General features: G+C 44.9%; 2 protein-coding genes across 4 annotated transcripts in view; one reads left to right on the forward strand and one right to left on the reverse strand.

Annotated features, from left to right (window-relative positions):
* Positions 1 to 23,457, forward strand: part of KIF24 (kinesin family member 24) — a 60,230-nt gene extending 36,773 nt beyond the window's left edge. The window contains exons 7-13 of the mRNA XM_010975839.3: positions 4,895 to 5,016; positions 5,822 to 5,927; positions 11,403 to 11,474; positions 13,379 to 13,488; positions 17,233 to 19,440; positions 20,668 to 20,761; positions 21,309 to 23,457. Coding sequence (XP_010974141.3) covers positions 4,895 to 5,016; positions 5,822 to 5,927; positions 11,403 to 11,474; positions 13,379 to 13,488; positions 17,233 to 19,440; positions 20,668 to 20,761; positions 21,309 to 21,449 — 2,853 coding nt within the window. The 3' untranslated portion in view covers positions 21,450 to 23,457. The remainder of the gene's footprint in view (positions 1 to 4,894; positions 5,017 to 5,821; positions 5,928 to 11,402; positions 11,475 to 13,378; positions 13,489 to 17,232; positions 19,441 to 20,667; positions 20,762 to 21,308) is intronic.
* Positions 23,103 to 27,478, reverse strand: part of UBAP1 (ubiquitin associated protein 1) — a 51,597-nt gene continuing 47,221 nt past the window's right edge. For all 3 annotated transcript variants that reach the window (XM_031447244.2, XM_031447241.2, XM_031447242.2), the window contains 3 exons: positions 25,638 to 25,820; positions 24,830 to 24,931; positions 23,103 to 24,229 (listed from right to left, as the gene is read on the reverse strand). In XM_031447244.2, coding sequence (XP_031303104.2) covers positions 24,089 to 24,229; positions 24,830 to 24,931; positions 25,638 to 25,820 — 426 coding nt within the window. In that variant the 3' untranslated portion in view covers positions 23,103 to 24,088. The remainder of the gene's footprint in view (positions 24,230 to 24,829; positions 24,932 to 25,637; positions 25,821 to 27,478) is intronic.

Consider the following 27,478-nt stretch of genomic DNA (forward strand, 5'->3'; position numbering starts at 1 on the left):
TGAAAGCGGGTATTATTTTAAAAGCTCCCAAGGTGATTCTAACACACAGCCATTATAGTCATTCTAGTATATCTGACAAGCCTGGCTGGAGTCAAAGGGAGAAGGCTGGAAGAACAGGCTGGGTACTTGACAATACCCTCCTTTAGAACAGCTTCACAGTACACCCCTTGAGGGACTTTGGTGTGTGAAATGGTGGGATGGCCCACCATTGATATGTGTGTTTTTCTAACAGTTTCTTTTTCCTAGGACAAATAGGTGAATTTTCTCTAAGGTCTGGGACCATGTATTTGTGTGATTATCAGATTCCTGAGTTCTGGGATCCAAAATCCAAGGATGGCACCTGTGTGTGGCTATTTTAGATAGTCACCCATGAGCCCCTTTACAGTGATTGCAAAGGCAGGACAGAACCAAAGTGTGTGGTACGTGTTGAAGACTGTGACCATTCTTAACCTGTCCAGAGCTCCCTCCGCTGTAGAGTCCTAAAGAAATTATTTCTCATACACCTGTTCCCTGTGGTCCTCTTGTCCCTATCTGCCGTAGCCATTCCTTCATTTGGCTTGGAGTTTCAGGGGCATTGGTTCTCATGATGCTGTTGTCCCTGAAAATTAGATCAATCAAATGGGAAAGGATGAAATCCTAAAAAGAAGTCCCTTGGCTGTGGGTCATAACTGTGTTAACGGGCAATCTGGTGTCAAATCAGTCTCACTCTGGGAGAGTTTATGGCACCGCTGTATCCTAAGGTATGTTAGTCAACATAGTATTGTCACTGATACCCTCAGTCTGTAATGCGTATGAGGTACAAGAAGGGAGCCAGCTGAGATGAAAGTGGAAAGTTGATATAAATTATGGATATCTGACATGGTTACCCTCATAAACATTTATTGACTTGAAACAATAGCACTTGCTAACTTAGGTGTCACACTTTCACTCTCCCTCAGGTGTCACTACTCACTCTCACTCAGATATCGCCCATGTGTTTGCTCAAGTGTCACCCTCAGGTATCACCTTCATGTGCGTCACCATCACAGATCACCCCCAGCTCACTCAGGCATGGCCATTTGTCGCCTGCCCTTGCAACTGCAGCTTCATTTTCCACACAGGACTGTCATTCCTCCAGGAACTTTTTCCTTCCAGGTGTATTTTGTTACCTGGTTTTACCAATGCAGGCACCAGGTTTTCCCTGCCTTTACGGAGGACTCAGTGACCCATCCAGATTTGGAGTCAAGATTTTGTCTGTCAGGCAAACAACTGGCATTTTTTTCAGTTGCAGAGATTTTCTGGTTTTTTAGTCATTCCTACTGACATTTCACATACTTCTGTGTATCCATTCCCAAACTTCTAATTAATGTTTTGTCATTGCCTTGGCTGTAGTTGGTAGCAGAGGCCCACAGAGCAAGAGCTTCCCCTAGAGGAGCCTCAGCTGTATGCCAGTGATAGATGCTTAGTCTCTACACAGTGCCTATCATACTGAAGTACTCATAGTCCATCTTTGGTATTTGTGCAGGGAGCTTAGGATCAAAGCCTTATAACCAGACAAAGCTGAGTCCCAGCACCGTGTGTCCTTGAGTATGTCCTTTACCTTTCTGAACCTGAAACATGTGGATGATACTAGATGATAGGGTCGGGTGATAGAGAAGGAGATGTAATAAGGTACACATAATGCTTACGGGGATGCTAGTTCAATTTGTCAGGTCTATTACTCTCATTACTAAATCCCTGAATATTTCCCAGTGCCACAGAATTCAACAGTTGTCTCTACTTTCTATTGTAGCAGGTCCTCATTTCACTACTCACATAACATGTTATGTCTAAGGACCTAGATTTTAAAACTTGCCCAATAGACTTTAGTTATGGAACAAAGAACTTGAGAAGGAGGTAGTGAGCAGAAAAGGGGGCCTCGTGATTTTTAGAATGATTGAATTTTGCTCTGCTCCTAAGCTTGCATTTCCTCTAAATAGATTGCATCTCTTTTTCTTCTTTATTCCCTTCCTTCCTACGTTCCTTCCTTCTTTTTTAAATTTTTAATTGTGCTGGGGAGCCCATGGAATCTCATGTTGATCCGTAAAGCTCTAATTCCTTATGAAACTGATTATTTTACATTTTGTAAAAGACATAGTTTAAGTTTTGGAAGTTTACACAAAGATGTTAGTTCTTTAGTATATTTTTTTAAATTAATATTGAGAATTTATGGTGCCAGTCATGGTACTAAGTATTTTACATACTACTCATGAGTAACCTATGAGATTACCATTTTATAGATGAGAAACTGAGATTTGCAAAGTTCTTACATTGCAAAATTTCAAACAACTGTATAGTCAGAGCTGGCATGTGAACCCAGACAGTCTAACTTCAGATTTCACTCTTAACTGCCACATTAGAGTTTGTCATTTACAAAAGTTTGTCAGATGATTTTCACAGACTGCCTCATTTTTAATCCTCAGAGCTCAGGTGCTTTTATTCCACAGTTTCTGAAAAGCATGATGATTGCAGACTGTTACTGAAGCTGAGGAAACTGGCCCATGGACCAGAAATGCCTTCACGCTTTCCCTAAAAGGCATTTAGTCAGGAAAGTTTGCGTCAACGTGTTAGATTTTCTGAGACGCACTCACAGGTACCTAGTACCTCATGGTGGACAAGGTGCAATGAAAAGCCAAATGTTAAACTCTGTAACAGAGCCTCAGAAGACAATCTTTCTTGACTTCCCTGGGGGTCAACCACAAGGCCATCCCATGAGCTTCCTGTCAGTATCCACATTTCCTGATCAAGTATGGCCTGGAGGCCCCTTTGAGCTCTCATTAGAGTCTGGCAGAAGTGGCATCATTGCTCACGTGTGGCAGAGGGTACCTGGCTTCTGTCCCTAGCCTGACCACATTCTACCTATGTGATAAGTGAGTTGGATAGGTCATTTAACTTCTCTGATCATTCCTTTATCCATCAAGCTTATCGCTTACACAAATCACAAATGTAGACATTTAAAAGATCTCCCCTGTCTCTTCACAGGGTTTGTAAAAGACCAAAAGAAATTAGCAAAAAAAATCAAAAGCTTTGAGAACTCTAAAACTCTGGGAGGAAATAAATGCATCAGAAACTTGTTAACTCTAGGTTATGGAAGGTATATTCTTCTTAATACTTTTCCTGTATTTTCCAAGTTTTCCACAGGAAGCATGTCTTTCTTTTGTAATGAAAAAGAAGTTTGATAAAAAGAATAATACAGATCTGTGGTAATCCATCATCTATGAATGCGTGAGATCAGAGCAATAGGGAGAGGCCAGGATGAGGAAGTGCATTTAAACTAGGTGGTTCAGTCATAGATTTGGCCTTAAGTGCCCTAGCCAGTGTGCAGGCTTAGTTATCAGTGCTTTGGGGGGGGGGGGGGGGCGCTTGCCACACCCAATAAAAGGGATTACTGTCTTTCTGATTTCTGATTAGCAGCAACATGCTATCCATGCAGTTGATAAGCCAGGTTTTAAATGAATAAATTCTGCTCTTTACAAAAGGATTCATCAGATAATCCCTTTAAACTTTTAGCAAGCTATTTACAAAATCAGGGCATTTAAAATTTGATCCTAAAATACAATTCTAAATCTCACATACAGATGACCTTTACAGATATAGCTATTGCTTAGACCATGGAGGAACTTATTACTAGTTAGTTAAATTTTTTGAAAGTACCTGACCCTGCTTGTTATTTTATAGACTGTTGTTGAAGTTTGACTCCATCAACTTTTGGACTCTCTTTCTTTTCTTTTCTTTTCTTTTCTTTTCTTTTCTTTTTTTCTTTTCTTTTTTTTTTTTAAATAGAGGTACTGGGGATTGAATCCAGGACCTTGTGCATGCTAAGCGTGTCCTCTACTGCTGTTTCCCTCCTCTTCCCCCTAACCCCAACTTTTAGACTCTTAATTTGAAAACTGTGGCCTATGTTCCATATGATAAAAATTAAAATTCTGAGAAATTGAGGAAAAAGGAGATAGGACTTCCTTACCCTAATTCACTGCAAAATAAGTGAGTAAGTGCCCCACAGTGTAGTAAAAACCACATGGGCTTTGGAGTCAGACAATACTAGATGTGAAATTTGGTTCTGCCACATAGCAGCTGTTTGACTATGAGCAAAGCAACCTCTGAGTTTATTCCTCAGCTGTAAACTGGGCATAATTATCATACTCACCTCATGTTAAGCTATTGTGAGGATTCTGTCAAATATTTAAAGTTCTTCACCTTTTTGATTCTCAGTAATCAACAGTCCTCCCCAGATCAGGGCAGCATGTTCATATATGGCTATGTTTTCAGTGGCTTGAGGCCAATTCTGAGGCTTCACCTCTTCTCCCCCATTCCCTTGTGGCCAGAGGGTCCTAAATTAGTCTTTACTCCCATTTGGAGCGGCTGTGGTCTCAAGGGAAATCACGGACTCACAGCAATTGTGGTAACTCATCACTTCCATGTTCCTACACATTGGGCCTGGTCTCCTTGATGACTGCATCATGGTGGAACAGGTGGATGTGATTATTCATTCTGTGATGCACATTTCTGTCCTTTGCTTCAGTTACTACGATAGATGGGTGTTATGGGACCTTACTTTGGAGCCAAGTTATGCCCTGGGGATTTTAGTCAGGCTAAATCCATCAAAGATATTAAAAAGAGTATATGAGATCAAGAAGTAAATTAGCTCTTGAGCTATTGAATGTTCTCCCCCAAGATTAGTATTCCACATTGTTCTCATTGCTGTTGGGTACTTACTCTGTATGATTTAGTGTTTAGGCAGCTTTCCACACAGAGGGAAAAAGCCGCAGTGTACTGACGAAGCTGTATGTCTGGTCTCTACTGCTCTCAGCCAACTCTTAGGGGCCAGAGGGTTTTGTTTACTCCTTGGGGAGTCACCTATGGATTTTATTTTCAGGTGATCCTGAAGGGCAGCAAGGAGCGCAGTACCGGGGCCACTGGAGTTAATGCAGACTCCTCCCGCTCCCATGCTGTCATCCAAATTCAGATCAAAGATTCAGCCAAGAGGACATTTGGCAGGTGAGCTGGAATTATGCAGGGACTTGCATTGTATGCCTTTCCCTAATGTGACTTTGAAATATGTGTTGTCAACAACAGGACATCCTGCCACCGTGGAGTTCTTTATTTCAGGGATACAGAGTAGAGTTATTAGCTCTAAAATAAATCATTGTACTGAAGTGCCATCAGTTGATTAACCATGAAGTAATGACCTATTGTTGGTCAACCCTAAGTTATTAAAAGGGACATTGATTGCTTCTAACGTGAAACACAGCATCAGCAGAGGAGTAGTAGGAAATGCATCTCAGAGAGCTTACAGGCCGGAAAAAAAAAAAAAAAAAAAGGTGGGGGGAGGTGGAATTAATCCATCCTTCTTGAAAGAAGCCATAAGACAGTTGGGTACATTCATTGCCTCTCTGGTGCTATCTTAGCAAACTGCCACAGTGATGGATGAGCCTATCTCACCTCTGAGTAATGAGTCCTTTTTTGGGGGCTGGAAAGCAGCCCACAGAAGTTTCTATTTAATTATCTAAGTGGCCACCTAAGTGATTTGCATTGTGGTCATTTAGTCTTATGGGAAGAATGTTTAATTAATTTCAATCATACTTTCTCACAAATGATTAAAACCAACGGAAGGATCTGAGTGAACAGTGCCAGCAGTAACTGACAGATCAGAGTCTTGTAATAATTTTGGAAAGCTGACAGTAATGTCTTTTCTTTCCTGAGATGGGCCAGTGTTAATTTCTTCCTGCCGTCACAAAATGCTGGCTGATGTGAAATAAACCAGAGCCCTGAAGAAGTCATCCCTACTGTGTCTTTTCTCTAGGATCTCTTTTATTGACTTGGCTGGCAGTGAAAGAGCAGCAGATGCCAGAGACTCAGACAGACAGACAAAGATGGAAGGTGCCGAAATAAACCAGAGTCTTCTGGCTGTAAGTTTCTCAAAACCTTTCATCTAAAAATCATTCTTGAGAGATTTTGCCCCTCTTTACATGCAGCCAAAGTGGGTGAGGGTGGAATGGAATCAGCCAGAGCAAGGGCATTCTCTTGTCTGGCTATGGGATTCCAAGGTTGGAGATGGAGGCTGCCCAGTCAGATTCTCGGCAATTCTAGACAACTCTTCCCTTTTCTCCCTGCCTTCTCTTCCTCTGATCATCCCTGCCAGTTGGGAACAGAGAAGTATTTCTGTAGTTGATTGAATGGTTAATTTAGGTAAGCTTTCTCCCTCTCATCAAGTTATAAAATTAATTCTTCAAACATACAATAGTAGAACAAATAGTATAACGATCTCCCAAATACTTGTCAGCAACTTCAGCATGTGAAAAATGTAACCAACCCTTTCCTTCCCCTAGTTAGATAATTTTAAAGCAAATCCTGTCATCATGTCATTTCTTCCACAAATATTCCAATATGTATCTCAGAGGTAAGGACTCACTTTTTAATACAACATAATGTCATTGTTATACCTAAAGAAATAATTACTTAATGTTACCTGTTACCTAGTAAGTATTATGATTTTACCAGTTGTCCCATAAATGTCTTTTTACATTTGATTTATTCAAATCAAGATATAAATAAGATCCTCGGTTTGCTTTTGGTTGATATGTCTCTTTTATTCCATATCAGTTCTTCCTCTGTCCCTCTCTCTCTCTCTCTTTTTTTTTTTTTCAATATCAGTGTTATTTGTTGAAGAAAACTGGGTCACTTGACCTATAAAATTTCTCACATTCTGGATAAAGCTGATTGCATCCCCATGTCAATGTTTAACATGGTACCCTATCCTCTATTTTCTGTAAAGTGGTTAAGATCTATATTTGTGCTGTGCGTTATGGTGGCCATTAAGCCACATGTGGGTGTTGAGCACTTGAAATGTGGCTAATCTGAATTGAGATATACTCTTAAGTGTAAAATACACACTGAAGCTTGTAAAATATCTCATTAATATTTTAGCCTGTTGATTACATGATGAAATGTCTTTGTGTCAGATTAACTGAAATATGTAATTTTATATATATAGTATATATAATATATAATTTCTCAGCAATTCTAGACAACTCTTCCCTTTTTTCCCTGCTTTCTCTTCCTCTGATCATCTGGTTTTATTTCTTTTTAATGTGGCTATTATAATAACTTTAAATTACATATATGCTTTGTATTTGTGGCTCATATATTTCAATTGGGAAAATACCGATCTAGAGGCTTGATCAGATTTAGGTTCTGGTTTTTTTGGCAAGAATAATTCATGAGAAGTTCTTAGACTTCCTATAGGAACACATCAGGACATGGAGAATGTCTCTTTTTGTGATTTTGAGCATTAAGAAAGATTCAAATGTTGTCAGTCTAATTCCTCCATTATAATGTTTCCCATCAGCCTTTTTTGCCTTATGGTTTTAGCAGCCGTCAATGAGCATTACCGATAGCCATTGCTTCATTAGCGATCCCAAAATGGTGGTATTCTAATTCTAATACTCTTATTGTATTTATTAGCTGGAAAGAACTTTCCCTCAACTATCTGATTATCCTGAAATATAATTGATAGAATGAAGGCAAGATAAATCCTTGATTCTTTGCCTTTAGTCACCGGTTTTCAAAATGAGTTGATGTCCTGGTAACCTAAATATGATCGTGAGTTTGTTGTTGTTTCCTTGTTTGTTTGTTTTTGTATTATTATGAACTCAGTGTTATCATTATTCTTTTTGCTGCTTATATTGTACAGTTTTGGCCCATGGGAGCCTTTCAAGTATGTTCCTAAGTCTGTTTGACCCAACCCTACTAGTCCCTGGCTTTCTAATATGACAGGATGTTCTAGGCTCATCTTGTACATTTCCTTCCCCAGACCTTGAATTAGCCATTTCTTCAACAGCCTTGGTTTTAGAGGGAAATGGTGTTTAGAGACCAATTAGGAGTGCTAGTGGTGTTTACTACCACTGTGACAGTCCTTGCTTCTAGGCTGATTTGGTGGACAGAACTTGGCAATAGTTTTGGGGGGATTTTTTGGGTGGGAGGGTGTAGGTGATTAGGTTTATTTATTAATTTTTTTAGAGGAGGTACTGGGGATTGAGCCTAGGACCTCGTGCATGCTAAGCATGTGCTCTACCACTAAGCTATATACCCTCCCTCCTAGTTTTTTTTTTTAAGGAAAAAATATCAGGAATTCATATTAATAAGTTAATGCAAAATGAAGACTCCAGGGGTTTTGCTTAACCTTTTTGAATTTATATTTTCCTCCTTTTTCTCTCATGCTAAAATTATTTGTTCCTAACAACACTAATATAATTTATTTGCTCTACTTCAATATGTATGTGTATCAAAATAATGTTAATATTACTCATAATATGATTACTGAATTCAGATTAAGATTTCTTTGCAGTTTCCTTTTTACCCTTAGATTGTTTCCCACTAGGAATGTACAGCCATATATTGTGCTGCAAAGTCACTTGAAATAGTTCTTCTCTGTGTGTTTAAGCTTACCAATTTCATATTCAGTTAAAGTAAAAATTGTAAGATGAGCCATGTTGAGAGAAGTAGTGTTCATCCCTGTCCCCTCAACCGTGTTACCTCCCTCCCCATAGATAACCATTTTCTCCCAATATATGTGTTTGTATTCACCCATTTCTCAGAGAAAAACAGAAGGTAGCATACTGCAAACATTATTCTACACTTCCCTGTTTTTCATTTAACAGTATCCTGGAGCTCACTCCATGGCTGTGTTCAGAGATGTTCCTCATTCCTTTTTATAGCTGCATAGTGCTGCCTTGTGCCCCTCCACATTATTTAAGTCCTTTTCATCAGAACTGAAGTGTCCAGCTAGACCCATTATTTCCAGGCCTCATGAGGGATAAATTTGGAGAGTGAGAGAGAATCAGCATCTTTTTAATATTTTTTTAAATTCTTGAATAACTTTAGATTTTAAAAAAGTTGCAGACATAAACATGTAGCATTCCTTGACCCAGCTTCCCTTATGTTAACATCTTGCATAACTATAGTAAAATAATCTAAATCATGATATGAATATTGGTTTAATTCTGTTGACTAATCTACAGACCTTGTTTGAATTTTGTCAGTAGTCCCACCACTGCTCTTTTTCAGGTCCAGGATTCTATATTACATTTAGTTGTCACCACTCTGTAGTCTCCTCCGTTTTTGTCAGTCATGACTTTAACACCTTTGAAGAATGCTGGCCACTTATTTTGCAGAATGTCTCTAGATTTGGGTTTGTCTGCTGTTTTCTCATGATTAGACTGAGGTAATGAATTTTTAGCAAGAATACCACAGAAGCTGTACCCTTCTAAGTGTCTTTATTGTTCCAGGTGGTACATGAAGTCAGTATGTCTTATTACTGGGGATGTTAAACTTCATCACTGAGTTAAGGTGGTTTGTGCTAGGTTTCTCCACTGTGAAGTTATGATTATTCCCTTTGTAAGAAGTATCTATGGAGAGATACTTTGAAACTATGCAAATATCCTGTTTACATCACATTTTGCTGCCTAATTTTAGCATCCATTGATGAGTCTTACCTGTAACAATTATTACTGTAGTGTTTACCTGAAGAGATTTTTCTATTTCCATCATTTTTTCTACATTAATTAGTTGGACTTCTACTGTAAGGGCTGTTTTTTCTCTTTATTTGATTATTTATCTGTAACAGTAAGTGGATATTTCTTTTATTTGCTAGATTAGAATCCATTTCTATCATTTTCTTGCTCAAGTTATCCCACCTTTGGCTGTTGGGAGTTATTTCACGTTGGTTTCTGTGTGCTTGTGACATGCCCCCCTCATCATTTTTGAGCATCTCCTCACCTTTTGGCACTACAAGGTGTCACATGCCTTCCCTACTCTAGCCCTGGAATCTACCATTTCTCCAGGGAGGCCTGGAATCAATATATTTTGCGCATGTATTATGTCTTAGTCAGTTTAGTCTTCACAACAACTCTGAGGTAAGTTAAGCAAGTTCTCTTATCCCCACTTTGTAGGTCAGGCTTCTGAGGCTGAGGTTAAGTGGATTGGCCAAGGGTCCACAGCCTCTAGCAAGAAATCTGTGATTCTCATATTTAAAACTATGGTCCAGGAATTAACTAGGAAGCCTAGGAATAAGTACCTATAAAGTCATACAGACCTTTGGGGCTTGACTATCTGTCTCACGTGGGCAACATCGTGTAAAGGGGTCTGGGAACAAGCCTCATAGCATAGGAGCAGACTCTTGTGCTCTGTGAAGTGCACAAAGGTTCCCCGTCTTTCTTTCCTGGGTATTTCCCTTGGTTCTCCCTTAGAGTTTAGTAAAGTCTACTTTCCATTCTGATTCAGCAGGGCTGAAGGGACCCAAGGGCTCACAGAAATTGGTAGCCACACTGGATGTGAGTATGTGAGGGGCAGGTGCAACTCAGGGACTGGGTTTGGTTACTGGTTCGTCTCTTCTAGAGAATCTTCCCAGTGCTAAAGTTTGGGGATACTGGACTAATTTGTAATAAAGGAAGAAATTATCTTACACCTTCTTACAATCCTGCAGCTTCTTGGATAGGGAGGTGTTAGCTGTGGGCATCTGTGGCTGCTGCCAAGAACAGCCACAGCAAACTCTCAAGGCTAGTTACCTGTTCTTTGTGAGCTCCCAGCACTGGCACTTCCAAGGGATTCCTTCCATTCTCTTCCCCCTCTTTCTTCTCATTTTTGCGGTTAGCCTAGATGCATGACTCAGAAATAGATCTCTCCTCCCTGATCTTGTCCCCCAACCCCTGCTCTTTCTAATGGGCATGTTGCCCCTAGAGATCTACTTATTCGGGTTTCTGCTGGCCCTGGTGATGTTCATGAGCACTTCTTTGAAGGGCTGTGCCCAGGAGCAAGTGGCATGCTCTTACCTTTGCCGCAGTCCCCGCTTTTTTTAAATGAAGAGGTAGACTTGGGTGATTTTTCAGTTCCTTCCCAGCTCTGACGCTAGAATTTCTCCTGCCCCATTCAGACTTGTATTTGAATCTATACTTACAGGTGTGCATGTGTGCGCGGGGAGGCAGGGGAGTGTATAGACATTTTCTCTAAGTGCATCTATGCTTGGGAAGAGTTGTAAGAAGAGAAGCGAGCTGGCAAGCCAGAACTAGCACCACATAAGTCGGACTCTGGGACCTGTGGGAAGGCCCCTGGGTTTGTCTGTTCAACACTATCAGGGCTAATCCTAGGATCACAGCCTTTAAATTGGTGGCGGTGGGTGGCGGGGGTTGGCACTTAACTAGGCACAGCTAGCATAGGATGATGTTTCCCAGGCTAGCTTGATTTTTCCTGCTGAACAAGAAACTACCAGGGCATTATGACTTCCTTTTGGAGGATTGCATGCATATGGTTTATTTAAGAAGAATTTGATCTATTATTCTCTCTTTACACGTAATACCTGATGTGATCGTTATTCTACCACTTTGCAGCTGAAGGAATGTATCCGAGCATTGGATCAGGAACACACCCACACTCCTTTCAGGCAAAGCAAATTAACTCAGGTAAAGTTAAATACAAGCTTTGGTTCTGGTTCACTCACATGTTCCTTCTTCTATTCTTTTATTCGTTCAGCAGAACATCCGCTGCCAGCAAGGCACAAGGCTACCTGGAGGAGGGGAGGGCAGAGGGAGAGGAGGGGAGTGAGTCATGTTCCTCCCAGGAGCTCTCAGTCTAGGAGGTGAGAGGGGCATCCACAGGCCGAGATACATACAGAGTACCTGCAGCCAGGCTCCCGCGGGGACAGCAGTGGTCACCGTCCAGCAGCTTTCCGCTTCCTTCTGTCCTTCTTTCCTTCTTCTCTTTTCTCTTCTCTTTTCTTTCTTTCCTTTGCTCTTTTCTTTCTTTCTTCCTGTTTTTCTTTCCTTCCTTTCGTTTCTTTTTAAAATTTTTGGTGGGGAGGTAATTAGGTTTGTTTATTATTATTATTATTTTTACAGAGGTACTGGGGAATGAACCCAGGACCCTGTGCATGCCATGCACGCACTCTACCACTGAGTTGTACCCACTCCCCCAACCCACTTATTTCTAATGTAAAGAAATCTTGTTGATTTAGTGGAGTCTCTGAGTCTTCGAAGCAGATGGTATGTAGCTGTACTTGGTACTTTCTTAGTTGTAAGACTTAGACCAGTATTTCAAGATAAAAACTAATGGCAGCAGTTAAAAAGAATGAGGTAGATTTTTGACAGGTACTAATAAGAAGGATGACCAAGATCTCTAGTTTAAAAATATGAAATGAGAAAAAAAGACTGCACAGAAAAAATTATGCATGTGTTAGCCGATTATTCTGAGTGGTAGAACCATATGTAATTTTTTCTTCCATTTTTCTGACATGAAAATGTGTTTATTATCGGGAAACACCAATAAGTAAACATCTGAAAAAAAAAATAAGCATCTGTAATGGCTGCAGAAGAGCAGCCCATGGAGGGGTCTGCCCAGGTGCAAACGGCTGTGAAGACAGTTATGGGTGCCCCTGGCCCCCCTCTGCACCAAGTCCTGTGCACAGTAGAGGACAGACTGGGAGAAGGCGGTGTAGGTGAGGATCTGTGTGTCCTGGGAGAGGCTCTCACTCTGTGCAGCTGGAACAGTGGCTCCACAGGACCCGGGGCAGAACCTGTTATGACGTATCTCCTCACTAGTCAGGACTGGCGGTCCATGGGTGAGATGACTTCTTAAACATGGTTTTAACCAGGAACCTAGGAAACCCTTCTTATAGGTGGTTAGTCCTGATTCTGACATTGGCTTTATTATTTTTTAAAATATATTCCCCATCCCCAGAAATTGTGTTCCTAGTTAATTAGAAAAACAATAATTCCACATGTAGATCCACTTATAGAATCATTTACATTTTTCAAACAAGTTTTAGATCTTTCCAAGCACCTATGTACATAATTATTATTTACGGTCGTATTCAATTTACAGTTATTTAGTTTGTTCCCTGTTTACAGACTCCTAGATTTTCCAAATTTTCAATTTTAATAATACTGTAATGAATATTCTGTGTGTACTTTTTTTTTTTATCAATAGAGCAAAAAGCTCTTTAGGATAAAGTCCTGGAGGAGTGAATACCAAACCAAGAGTGTGAACATTTTTTACATTTGACGCATATGGCCAAACTGCCCTCCCAAAGGCGTGTACCAATTCACGGTACATGGTGCATGGGCAGTGCAGTAGTGTACAGGAGTGCCCTTTTCCTAGCCCCTCACCAGGGCAGGGTAGTATAAGTCTTTCTTAATCTCATGGGTGAAAAAAATATTAGTTTTTTTTTTAAAGAGGTTTGTATCTCTTTGAGCAGTGCTGAAGTGAGCATTATTTTGTTTGTTGGGTTGGTTGGGTTTTTGTCTTGCACAAAGTCGCCAGTATGTCCTTTGTTAGTTGACTTCATTGACCTGCCTTCTGTTTCAAACAGGTTCTGAAGGATTCTTTCATCGGCAATGCCAAAACCTGCATGATCGCCAACATCTCACCAAGCCATGTGGCCACCGAACACACTCTGAATACCTTGCGCTATGCTGACCGGTGAGTCCCTCTCAGATGGCAGTTCGTGTGTGTGTGTGTGTGTGTGTGTGTGTGTCTCTCTCTCATGCACACACAAGGATCTGACCTTGCGCTATGCTGACCGGTGAGTCCCTCTCAGATGGCAGGTCGTGTGTGTGTGTGTGTGTGTGTGTGTCTCTCTCTCTCTCTCTCATGCACACACAAGGATCTGACCTTGACCTCCACAGGCCTCTTGGGGCAGTAATCCTACTACCAGGGGAACGTGCAGTTGGTCATTTGAAGAATGTGACCTGGTAGGTAGGCCCTGCCATCTTACAAGTGTGAATGTGACAAGAGGAAGGTGACATTCCCTTGTTCAGGAGGTAGCTCCTTCAGTGGCTTTTAAATGACTAGTAGGAAACAAAGTATTTCCCCAGGGTGGAAGGCTCAGTGAGGTTTTCTCCCTGCTAGCCTCAGCCCTTATTGTTAGGGACAAAATACATGTCACATGTCAAGGCAGAAGTACTCAGAGCTATGTAGGTCCAGAAGTGTTACAGAAGGGGAAACTGAGGCCCAGAAAAGGCGAGGGAGCTTTAAAAGGGCTCATTGGCAGTTGGTGGCAGAGCTAGCACCTCTGACTGCCAGGTCAGGGCTCTTTCTGGGGTGGCTTTGGTATCCTGTCAGGGTCCCTCCCATCGCTTACGCTCAGGTCACGTGTCTCCTGTACGCGTGAAGACGCTCTCATTACCAGCCTTTCCTCTGGCTGCTTTGCTGCCTGGCCTGTCTTACCCCTCCTGCTTGTTCTCCCAGAAGCTACCTCCAAAGTTAACAAACTATTTGAGGAGAACCTGGGTTTTCTTTTAATTGCTCTTTAGTATCCATGGCATTTTATGAAATTCATTGAGAAGGAAAGATAAACTATCGTTTAAGTTTTGTAAGAACAGGAATCTTATCTTACTCTCCACTGTATCTCTACAGCCCAGACGGTACTTGGTACCTTGTAGATGCATAATTAAATATTTGTGAATGAAAGGAGGAGCTCCTCCTGTGTATCAGGGCTTGACTGAGACCCTCTGTGTACCTTACCTCATTTAAACAGGAAATACCACTTACAAAGTGGCTACATGAGTGGACTCTGGAGTTAGACTTTCTGGGCCAATACGCTGCCTCTGCCACTAGCTAGCTGAGTGGCCTCAGGCAAGTTTTCAATTTCTCCGGGCCCCAGTTGCCTTAATCTGAAAGGGGTAATAATAGCACCGACCTCATGTAACAGTTACGTGGAATCAGTGAGGTGACAGGTAGGAAGGGCTTAGCACCACACCCAGCACATAGTAAGCACTCATTACATGCTAACTGTAACAACAGTGGTGGTACAGGCATACCGCAGAGATACTGTGCGTTCCGTTCCAGACCACTGCAGTGAAGATCGCAGTTCAGTGAGTCACACAAATTTTTTGGTTTTCCAGTGCATATAAAAGTTATGTTTACACTATACTGTAATCTCTTGAGTGTGCTGTTGGAAAAATGGCACTGATAGATTTGCTTAGTGCAGGGTTGCCATAAACTTTTTAATTTGTTAAAAAAAAAAAAGCAATATCCACAAGGTGCAGTAAATCAGTGCAGTAAAATGAGGTTTGCCTGTAATAGATCCCTGAACTAAGTTTCCTCAAGGAGGTTTCCTCATGCCAGCGCACTAGCACTGCTAGAAGGCAGTGAAGAGGCTACTTCACAAACTATCAGAAAACATGGGATGACCCAGAATTGTTCCCCCAAAAACCAGTATGGCTTGAAGTTCTTTCCCTCTATGTATCCATTACCCAGCTTCAACAATCATTAACCCTAAATTGATCTTGTTTCATAACTGCAAATGCTCCCCCAAATCAGAGACATTGAATCAATTGCTTGAAGTAAGAACTGCATCATTAGGAGCAGAGGAGACATTCCTCTCAGTGCCTCAGCAGAGGGAGATGAAGGTAGTCCTTTTTCAGAGGGGATGTATTGAGTACGATTGAGAAATTTGAAATAATTTTGATTTAAGAAAAACAGAAAAAGTGTAATAGAAATAATTTCTTCCATTCAAAGCAGTCTGATAAATTATTGAAAATAAGTATTAAAGTCATTTGTTTTATGTGCTTGTCGTTAACAATCCACACACACAGGATGAGGATGAGTTTATTGCTTATTTTAAAATTTCCTCTGTGATTTAAAATTTTCATCTCTCCACATACTAGAATGTTGCTAAATAGTCCAAAAATAAAGTTCCAGCTGGACTCCTAACAAGTGGATCAGAAGAGAGCTGAGAAACGGGAGTGATTGTGGTAAAAGGCAGAGTACACTAGAAGCATTTAGCATCAGTGACCAAGCTACCTATAAGATTTTTTTTCTCTCAGGTTGCTAAAATTATTCACTATGACTCTTAGGAGGAAATTTTGGTGTTTCTGTTTTAATGAAACTAAAACAGCTCAGATTTTTATAACAGGAAGTAACTTGGAACCATCTGGACTTGCTGTGGCGCCTCTCAGCCCATTCCTTGTATGTACGCCCTATGCAACACCTAAACAAAGGCCCATGGACACAATCCACGTGTCTTTAGTTACATCCTATGTCTCTTTGCTTAGCTGGGTTGTCTGCCTGCCTTACTTCTCAGACCTAAAAGAAAGATTTAAGTCAAGTATCAGTGTCAGGTTTACTATCTTGGTCATGGCCAGAAGGGTCATTTGTCTACCATTGAGGATTGGATTAAAACCAAAACAATGAGAAAGACATTTTTTAGGAGACCCCAGGCAGAAGTAATGCTCCCCTCCTAGGGGATTTTAATGCAGAATCTACAAACCAACCACTGGAAAGTCACATTTTACTTGATGTCTCCTTGTAAATCTAAATTTTTATTTTGTTTTAGGATCACAGAGTAAGAGGCTCTGATCTTGGCAACTGAATCCTAGCAGAGAGTTAATTCTGGATTTCCATGTTCTGTAAAATTCCCCTTATGGAATAGAGCATGGCTCTCTATTTCCTTATATAGGGGAAGATTTTGCCACCCAGGGGAATTTGGCAATGTCTAGAGATAATTTTGATTGTTGTGACTGGGAAGAAATGCTGCTGGCTCATCTAGTGGATAGAAGCTAAGGATGCTGCTTGGCGTCCTTGGCTGCAAGGAACATCACACAGTGCACAGGACTGCCCCCACAACAAAGAATTATTTGGCTCCAAACACCACTAGTGCTAAGGTTAGAAACCCTGGGAGTAGACAGGTTGTTCTTTCCTTAACGGAATTAGCACAAAGCCTGCTTATTTCCAGAGGGCTTTTGCTCCTTTAAGTGCCTAGCAGGTTTGAGGGAACTCGTTTTCTCAGAAAAACCTGAAAGGAGGTGGTCTGCAGGAAAAGAAGGCTCTGTGGAGTAGTGGGTGAGATGTGGTCACTAGGCTCCTGAGTTCGATCTTCAGGAAGCGCGGCATGGGCCCTGCGTGGATGTAGTGCAGTTCTGAGACTGGCTCCTCTGGCCTGCCTGTCACATGGGACTGGGGTATTTCCAAAACTCTTCTGATCATGGAATGTTGGGTGCACGCTTATATCCCCAGAGAAGACACTGGTCTTTTTTATTCAGGTGAAGAGAAGTATCTCATGCTGAAATAGTCTCCCCATTTCCTCTTATTATCCCCCAGATAAAAAAGGTAACTCCCAGACCTTGTAATATTTTTCTTTGGTTTTGTTTTCCCTGAAAGCTATAGGAAAGGAATTGCAGAACATGCAAGAAAACATACTTAACATAAAATGGTCATTTACAGGGTCAAAGAACTAAAGAAAGGCATTAAATGTTGCACTTCAGCTAGCAGTCGAAATGGAACATCTGGAAACTCTTCTCCAAAACGAGTTCAGAGCTCTCCTGTGGCCCTGCCAGGGGACAAGTGCTCTCCCAAAAAAGTCAGGCTGGGGCTTCAGCAGTCACTCACAGGGGCACCTGGCTCCATGAAAGGGAAGGCCCATCCTCTGGCCAGTCACCCAGCCAATATCCCTTTTGCTCCTGTACCTAAGGTTCCTGGTAAAAGAGGTGACTCTGGAGGCAGTCCTCCCCAAGAGTGGGTCATTCAGACTAGCTCTATCAAGGGAACCACGCGGTCTGGATATTTAGCCCCCAAAAAAGAAGAGTCAGCTTCATTATGCTCTGGGAAAAATCAAATCGGCACCAAAACTGCTGGGTGGGGAGGCAGGGCCTCTGGCCCAGAAGAACCAGCACGCAGTAAGCTGCCCTCCAAGTGCAAGAAAGTGCAGACTGTGCAGCCAGTGCAGAAGCAGCTTGTGTCACGAGTTCAGCTCTCCTTTGGCAACGTCCACCACTTAGCAGAGTACAGTCAGGGCGGCAAGGGGGGCACTCCTACCAGGACTGCATCTGAAGCTTGGACAAGCATCCCACCACATCAGGAGGAGAGGGAGGAACATTTGCGCTTTTATCACCAGCAGTTCCAGCAGCCACCTCTCCTCCAACAGAAGTTAAAGTACCAGCCACTGGAGAGGTATTTATGCCAGTACCGGCCCCAAGAGGGGCAGCTCCAGAGTGACACCCCTCCTCCCTTCCATTTGTGTTCTGAGAGCCATGATGGAGCCCAAGCTGAGGACTTTGATGACAGTGATTTCAGTGAAGATTCTTTTTCACATGTCCCCCATCCGAGGACCACAAAGCAGAGAGACACCCTAAAGAAGAGCGAAGGCTCGTTCTTCCTTCATCAGAGGGAGCAAGGTCCTGAGGAGCAGGTGACTGAAGGGCAGCAGAGTCTGTTTCTTAGCCCCAGGACAGACAGTGATGAGAAGGTTCCACCTGGAAGTTGGAGGTACTCCAGGGACTCCACAAGCCATGGGAGGACAGCGCTTGACCACAACTGCAGCCCAAGAACGGTGCCCTTGGACGGGGGCAGCATGGAGGGCTCCACCTCCCCAGGGCCTTCTCCCAGGGAAGACCTGGCGGAGAAGCCTTACTGCTCACAGGCGGGCTCTGCATCTAGCCAGAAAAGAGGGGGCGGCCCCACCTCTGACCTCAGACAGGATGCCTTCAGAAGTGAGGTTCCTGGGCAGGGTAAGGGCAGCTCGCCATCCCTGGAGGAAGATGGTTTCGCTTTCTCACTGACCCACATTGCAGTTCTGCGCTCTCCAGACCAGAGAGACACAGTCAGCACACCTCTAAGAGAAGGTAGTGAAGACAGCCCAACGCAGGCAAGCAGAGCTCTGAAAAACAGCAACCCTTTCCAAGGAGAAAACTCTCGAGGGGAATTGGGCGAATGCTCTGAATATGCTTCTGGACTGATGGCTCCCCTCACTGTGTCCCTTCTGGAGAGCCCAGATGATGAGGGCTGTCCTCCTTTGGAGCAGCCGGCCCAAGATGGGGCTGTGCACAGTCTGGTGGCACACAGCGACACGGGACCAGCTGTGGGCCACACAGTGTCATCTGGTGATCAAGAGGCAGTCCTGCCAGTATCTTCCACAGCTGGGCACCTGTGGCTCTCGTCATCTCCTCCTGACAATAAGCCTGGGTGTGACCTTCCAGCTCTGTCCCCATCACCGATCCGTCAGCACCCACCTGACAAACTGTCCAGCGAGGAGGCTGACCCGGGGGAGGCCTGCCAGAGCAGAGAGGCTGCACTCTCCTCCCCCGAGCCGTATGATGCCGCAGATGAGACAGAGCTAGGTGGCTCCCGGGGTTTCCCAGGAAAACCCTTCCCCACCATACATACCGGGGGACCCCACCCTGGGCCTACACTCACTCCACAAACAGGAAGCAGTGATGTGGCTGACCAGCCCTGGGCCCAGGAGAGAAAGCATCCGGCAAGGCTCAGTTGGCAGGAGCTGGGTTTGTCCACCGACACCATCAAGCTGCACTGCTACGAGGATATCACATGGCTCAGACGCAGGCCACTGCCAAGGTACTTAGCAAGGCCATACTCTCCCCTGGCATCCAGCTGCTCTTCCAGGACCCTCCGTCAGCCTGCCCTGGGGCACGCACAGTAAGTTGGACTTTCCTACTAAGGCTTGAGCCCCTTTGGCACCCCTACCCCACCACCCAAGCGTAACGTTTTGTCTGTTCTGGGGGTGGCTGTGGTTGGCTCAGTGTCAGAGCTGTACTGTGACTAGAGAAAGGTTTTTTTGTCCATTTTTCAAGGGAGCCTGCCTAGATGCATCTGACATGAACAGCAGGAATAAAATGTATTGGAGCCACCCTGCCAGGGTGGGTGGACCCTCAGGCTGGGAGAGCTGAGATGTGAGCGAGAGAAGGGAGGATCTGACCGAGTAAGCAAGCCTAAGACCTCTAGGGAGATCAGAATCCTCTTCATTCTGTTCAGTCTGTGTTCCTGGAAGTGCTGCCCAGGGACACAGCAGCTGCAGCCTTGTGCCTCCAGAACCAAGGCAAGCTGGGGGCCTCCCAAGATGGAGGAGGTGAAAAACAGGCTGGTGGTTTGTGCTGCTTTCCCCACAGGAGGTTGTGGGTAGTGCAGCAGAATGAGGAGCCTTCAAGAATGTGAAAGAAGAGAAGAGAGGGCTAGCGGGGCTCCTCCTCAGTGTCAGGTCCAGGAGTGGGAGGGCAGGGCTGGCCTGTGGGAACAAGGTGCTTCCTCTGAGGCTGCAGCCCTCTGCTAGGGCTCCTGCCACCTGGGTCATGGACAAAGACGAGGGCATGCAGGGATGTACAGGTAAGGAGCCTACCTCTCCCAGGTGGACAATCTTGCTGTCTCTGGTCTCTACCCATCCGTAGGGTTTGACAAGAGGCAGATCCTCTGGCTTCCAGCTCAAACCCTCCTGCTTTGGTCCCTAAACTGCCCCCACCCCCCAACATAGGAAATAGAAATGACAGCAGACTAGGCCACAGACTCTACCTTGTGTAAGTGTGCCCGCTGCAGTGGCACAGCCTTGAGCTTTTGTGCAAGGAAGCTGTGGGCAGCTCCTGCAGAGTAGCAGCATCCAGCCCTGTTCCTCAGTGGACCTGGGCAGGGAGGGAGCAGCTCCAGAAGCCCCTGTCTCTTTCCCAGTATCTCACTGGTACTCATAGTCCTTTGACAAGGCCTGAGAAGAAAAGATGAGGGGTCAGGAGGTGGTGATGAGCTGGTCTTGGTCAAAGCCTCATTGACCTCGTCAGGCAGAAGCAGCTCCTGGCTTGGAAATAAGGCTCAGCTCCAGAAAGCTGCCCGGGAGAGATGGGAAGCCCAGAGGATCACAGCATCCCCTCTGGTTTCCAGGCAGGTGGTCATCCGGGCACACCAGGAACAGCTAGATGAAATGGCTGAGCTGGGCTTCAAGGAGGAGACCCTGATGAGCCAACTGGCTCCTAATGTAAGTGATCTTGGCTGGCCCCTCAGGGTGATTGGGAATTAACCTGCAGCGATTTTGATATCATTCTTGTTTGCTAGAGTTGTATGTGCAGCAAGGGTCTGCTGTCACACTAACCTTGTTGAGGCCTTGGGTCTCCTCCTGCCAGTCCTCTGAGTTGGCTTGAGAGGGTGCAAGGACAGGTGGGAGATGGTGCTACACTCCCCATTTCCAGGCTAAAATGTTTCCAGCCTCTGTCCTTTGCCATTCTGCCTCCCAAAGGGCTTGCTGGGGCTCCTCCCTGTGACAGTAACAGTGACCTGCCTCATACAGACCAGAAGTACTTATGAAATCACCCTTCTGCCCTGCAAAAATACCTCTCCACATAGAAAGTCTCTCAAATGCAGAGAAGTGGGTCCCACCCTGTGCCACAGTGACTATTCTGCAGGTTTTCCAGCTGGAGAGAGGGCCTGGGCTCTGAAATCTTCCTGCAAGAAGAGACTAGAAAAGCAGATCTGCCAGAGAGCCAGCAACAGCAAAAGCTCCATTTGTCCTTTGTTTCCTTTCTCAGGATTTTGAAGATTTTGTGACCCAGCTGGATGAAATCATGGCTCTGAAATCCAAGTGCATCCAGAGTCTGAGGAGCCAGCTACACCTATACCTGGCCTGCCACAGGCCAGCTGTGGCCCCAGCAAGGACGGCAGTGTCTTAGAGCAGCATGGAGGCCAGGATGGGGTGGCTGGACTCTCGGGCTAGAGGGGCCTCTGCCAGGCCCTCCTGCAGATACTCCCTGGTCCTGCCCGTGCTTGCCTCTCTCAGGGCCAAGCCTCAGTTCCAAGCCCAAAAGCATCTGTAAGGAAGGACTGATCAGCCTGAAAAACTTGGTATGCCCTTCCCTTTTCTTTGGGGCTGGAGGAGACTTTGTCCTACTGACCCCTTGTGCGTGGAAACATACTTGGGTCTAATAATCCTGCAGTTGTTTCTGAATTTGGGGATCAGAGGATGGGGGTGGTCAATGGTAACCTACAGGCTGGAGGTCACAAGCTGGGGAAGATAACTTGCTGAGCCCAGAGGCTTTATCAGCTGAATTCTGTGCCTTTCTTCAGGACTCGACCAAAAAATAAAACATTGGTACTAGTGAGCGGGGACAGGGTCAGCCCTGCCCCATCAGCCCTTAGAAATTGATTTGGGGCTTTAGGTTAGCTTTTGAAAATTGAGAATGAATAAACTTTAACTTGATGTGTCTTTAACAGCAGCAGAGGTGGGATATGCTTTTATGCTTTGTTCCCCCCACTTCCTGCAATCCAGTATTTAGACAGAAGAGGGTGCCCACGTCACTGCATTATTCTTGTCCCATCGCTGCCTTTGCTGAGGCCATCTGCCTGTTACAAGCCGTCAAGTCCCGGGCTCCTGAGTCCTCACCCACCACACCGCCTCAATGAATAGCTGAAGGATATCAGGCAAGTCCCTCTCCTAGTCTCACCTTCATCCAGGATTACCTTGGCCATCTACTCCCCTTTTAATGGCCTGTGTTCAATAGCTTGGCATTGAGTGCGCTGGTCAGTAGTCTGAGACTCTGAAGCAGAATTTTTACACACATACACGGGTATACTGCTTGCTTTGTCTTTTCAGCAGAAGCTTAAGACAAATACCAAGTGGCCTCCAGGTGGCCCATCATTTACTAAGGCTACCCTGGATCAAACTGAGGTTCATATGTCAAAGCCTTGCCCTGATGCCCATTTTGATGGGAAAATTTAATTTCCTACAGGGTAACTTACAGGTTTTGAAAGAAGGGTTTAAGTCACTTTAAAGGCCAGAAGAGGGACTGCTTCCTGAGATAATGGCCATGCCTGATCTGACCACCAGAGGGCAGTTTCTTTCCAGCTTGGTGCTTCCCAGCCCAAAGACTCTGCACCCCCGCCTCACATGATAGCTAAAAAAATTAAGAGACCCACCAGGGCACCCAGAGGGGCTGTGGGATAGCATTAAGGATAAGGACACGAAACTTTAAGGATGAGTCTAGTTCCATCAGATACAACAGCACTGAGCACTAGAGAAAACAGTGAATCCAGTCCTGCCTCTGGTACAGAATACATAAATATCTTGGCCCAGAAACCAAGCCGGGACAGGTTTAAAAAGACCCTTGTCTAGGCCTACCTCTGTGAACCAAAGATCAGGGCACACTGGAGGGCCAGCTGCTGGGTCACACAGGCCTAGAGTTGGAAGAAAGTTCTGAAATGACAGAAAATGGTTAGGTCCTGTTCTAGCCTCAGCAAATCTAAGCAGGAAATCCCTTCAGCACCCACCCACCTCTACCCCTCTGTAAAACAGCCTTTGGCAATGAAAAAATTATCACAGTAGGACATACCTTTTAGATTTTTATTAGTAGTTCTCTCTGAAGAATCAAAATAGCAAATTATTTTAGATTCAAGACTGTATATCCTTTGTATTTAGATCTTTAATGATGTACAACATAATACAAAACAGAGACTGATTTCTATGACTAGGTGTTATTCATTGTGTCATCCTAGAGCAGGGGGCTGGAGGGAAAGGCTGTTCTCCAGGAGAACTGAGGTGGAGTTAGTGCTCAGTGACTAAACCATGTCCTGTTTCTCTCCAACTTGATGTGCTGGGAAGGGGCCAATGATTTCTTAAACTGACAACTGTTTCCTAGAGCAGGGGGCTCTAAAATCCTGGGTAGCAGAGGACAGTAGTCCAAACCAGGCCAAAAGAAACAGACTGGGGCAGGAAAGTATGGTAACTAACTGGCAGAAAAGGCAAACTCAGGCCCCCAAGGGAAAAGGGACATTCTTTGTACCTCAGAGACATTGCAGAGCCAGTGTAACACTAAGTGACGCTGTTAAAAGGAGAAAAAAAATAAAACCCTGGAAGAACCTTTCAATTGCACTCAACTTGGATTAGAGTTCAATCCCCCCATGCAGGGGAGGGAAACATCTAGACCCAAAGCAGCACTGCATCTGGCCCTCCCACCCCTTCTCCCCGACTCCTTTTTTGGCAGCCGGGCCAGGTGTCAGCTGAGGCCATTCCCCAGAAGGACCAGAGAAGTCCCTCTGAAAGGCGGAGGTGGGAAGGACACTTCTCAAAATATAAATACATTTAATACGGAAGGAGCCAGGATGGTTCTGAGGGGCACTTACATGCCCAGATCTTCCCCATCTTCTCCCCAGCTCAGGGCCTAGGCCCACAGAGACTCGGCAAGCACAGCCTCCACACCTGACCTTCCACCCCCAAAAGAAAACCTGGAAGTGTGCCCCTTCTCCTTCCCCGCAGGTGGGCTCCTCAGACTGCTGCAGGGGTGGTTCCGTGGCAGGGCCTAGGCAGGGCCTGGTCTCAGCTGGCTCCTGCCCGAGCCATGAGGTCTTCCAAAGCATTGTCCTGGTCATTGTTGTGTAATAGCAGAGCTTCCTTAATGTCTTTCAGTTCAAAGCCCATTTCCTTAAATTTGCTCATTAACTGAAGAAATTCCATCATCTAAAGGAAAAGAAGAGAACACAGACTCAAGGCCCGGCCACACAGCACAGCTGAGTGGAGGGAGTACATGCGGAGCTGCCTGAGGGCGTCTGCATCCTTGGCCAGAGCTTCTCTGTGGTCCCCGAGCAAGCACAGGAGGCCGTGGGGGAAGCCGGCACGGACAGGGTGATGCCACAGCCAGTCATCCTTCAGGAGCCAAGCCGAGGCCCAAGCTCGCTACCATTCAGGTCCCACCATCCACATCCATACTCCTGCCCGGCAGGATGTGGAATCCAGAAGTGGCTTCTCTCCAGGCAGCAGGCTCAGCAGAGATCAGCAGTCACCCCCGTCATACAGAAGCAGGGCTTTTTGCCCAGGTCATTTTTCCCTCTTCCCGCCACCCCACGCCAGGATTCTAGAGTCTTCAACCCAATGCTTCATCTAAGCCAAACAGACTCAAAGTAACCAAACGCCTGTCTGGATACAGGAGATTCTATGCTGCAACTACTGTCTGTAGTCACTGGAAGGGATGTGGGTTGTGAGCCAGGAGGACCCCCAGGATAGTCTACTTTGCCCCTTCTTATTAACCAGAGGGTTCCCATGAAGCATGAAGGTTCCTACCTTCTCCTCTGAACACTGGTGCATTTCCAGAGCCTCTTCCACTAAAAGAGGGTCGAAGCCCTTCTCACAGAGCTGTCCATGTGCAAAGAGATAGTCGAGAATCTAAGAAAAGAAAAATGTATAAGCATTTACTGCCACTCCTGTCTGTGCCTCCCAAGAGTCTTACACAAGCCATCAAGTATGACATCTGCTCCCCACCCTGGGTGTTAGATCCTGGACAGGACTTGATTTTGTACCTTGAACTGTGTCCAACACAGCAGGACGTCAGTGACTATCTCCTGACAGGCACACCCTTCTAAACATGAGTAGCCATTTTTCAAAGGAGTTCCTGTCAAAGCTGACTCACATCTCTCAGCTGACATCAGTTTCACAGCCTAGCAAGATATTCTAAGAAACTGCCGAAGTCAGAAAATGCCCCAAGGCTTAGGGCTCCAGTACACTACTTTGGAACTCCCCAGGCAGCTCTGACAGGATAAACATTTCTGGAAGATGACATGACCATGCCTTAAGCCTAGTGTGCCTTCTCAGAGAAGAGGGTAGGTAGTTGGTTAACAGTCAACAGCTCCAATACTTCCAAGGCTTTCCCTCAGCCTCGGTCCCAGAGCATCCCCCAAAGCAAAGTACTGCTGCTGAGGCTGCTGGTTTCCTCAGCAAAGCACCCTGAGTACCCCCAAACTCACAGGAAAGGACAGTGGTGCTGTGAGTCTGAGGGACTCCAGGAGAGAGGCAGGGCAACACTCTAGCTCGAGATCTGGGACCTCTCGAGCAATCCCCCTCCCCTCACCCCCATGGCTGACCAACCACTCACCTGCTCAATATTCTCTCCTTTCTTCTTCATGGCTCTCAGGACACACTCATATGAGTAGCCCATGTTGACCACTGTCTCCACACACTGCCGCTCACTGGGAGACAGTGTCTGCAGTTCAGAATAAGCCTGGGGACAGCTGGGAGTGTTGGGCACTTGTGATTTTGAGAAATTAGGAGGTGTGACCTGGTGGATAAGAAACAAGAGGATTAAGGCAAGAAAAAAGACCTGGGCCCCAGAAGACATGTCAGTGAGGTGGCCCAATCCAGGGGCTTGCCATTTCTGACCTAACCCAACTCCTGATCAAGCAGTCGGTCTGGAAGAAAGGGCCAGGTTTCTGGCCATCGTGAAGAGGGACAGGGGAGCTCCAGTTGGGGAGAGAAAAGCTGGGATGACACCTGTAAGGTGGCTATCCCTGTCTTCATCCCACCTTGCATGGTGAGAAAGCACAAGAGCCAGATGCCCTTCCATGCCCAAATCCCCTGGGCTTGAGTTGGAGAAAGTTCTGAAGACTGCATATGGGACTGATGCCCAATCGGGCTATGATTTCTCTCCAGGGCTCCACGATCGCTTTGCTAGGCTGCTGTATCTCAGAGTCCTAAACTCATTCACCTCAAACACCCCAGCTCTGGAGCTGACTCTCCCAATAATGTCTCTACCCTCACTTCTATCACTGGGCTGGGGAGACTGCCTGTACTGTTCCCACACATGGCCAGCTCACGGCTCCTGAGCTTTGACGACACTCCACCTTTGCCCCACACCATGCAATGTGCTTTGATTCCTGGCAACAGCTGTCGTGCTCCACAGCCAAGACTGAAGGACTATAAGCCACTCTAGGCTGTGCCCTTAAGGACTGGAACGTGGTCTCTAGGGCCCTGCCTCTACTGCACTGGCTATAGGCAGCCTACTCCCTGCCACCAGACCAGACCTGACTGGTGGACAGATTCCCATGGTTAAACCCTCCCCACCACTTCTGGTAATAAACCAAGCTCTAGGCAAAAAGGCTGCTCACTCCCAGGCCAAACGATGGAACCACTGTGGGAACAAGGTCACAAGCTGTTTGACAACCTGACCCAGCTCCCAAAAACCAGGGGATATATTTCAAGAGAATTTTTTCTTTTCTAAAAATCAACTGTACTTCAATTAAAAAGCAAGCAAGTAAATAAATAACCCATTTACAACTGAAATGGGCAGAACTGAACAGACATCTTTCCAAAAGAGGAAATGCAGATGGCCAACCGGAACATGAAAAGCTGCTCAGCATCACCAATATCAGGGAAATGCAAATCAAAATCACAATGAGATACCATCTCACATCTGTCAGAAAGGCCATCATCAAAAAGAACACATAAATGTTGGCAAGGATGTGGAGAAAAAGGAACCCTGGTACACTGTTGGTGGGAATGTAAATTGGTGCAGCCACCATGGAAAACAACACGGAGGTTTCTCAAAAACCCAAAAACAGAACCACCACATGGCCCAGCAATTCCACTCCTGCACATATACCCAAGAAAAACAAAAACATTAATTCAAAAAGATACATATGCCCCACTATTAACAGCAGCACTATTTACAATTGCCAAGACATAGAAGCATCCTAAGTGCACATCAACAGATGAATGGAAAAAGATGCAGCACATATATGCAAGGGAATACAACTCACCCATAAAAAAGTTGCCATTTGTGGCCCTTCATTCACTTTTTTACTTCAAAAACCAGAATTTTATAACTAGCATACACATTTGCATCAAAAACAACAGAATACCTAGAACTAACCTTAACCAAGGAGGTTACCTGTACTCTGAAAACTGTAAAACATTGATGAAGGAAATTGATAATACAAA

This window comes from Camelus dromedarius, chromosome 10 (genome assembly GCF_036321535.1).
Source record: "Camelus dromedarius isolate mCamDro1 chromosome 10, mCamDro1.pat, whole genome shotgun sequence".
Lineage (NCBI taxonomy): Eukaryota > Metazoa > Chordata > Mammalia > Artiodactyla > Camelidae > Camelus > Camelus dromedarius.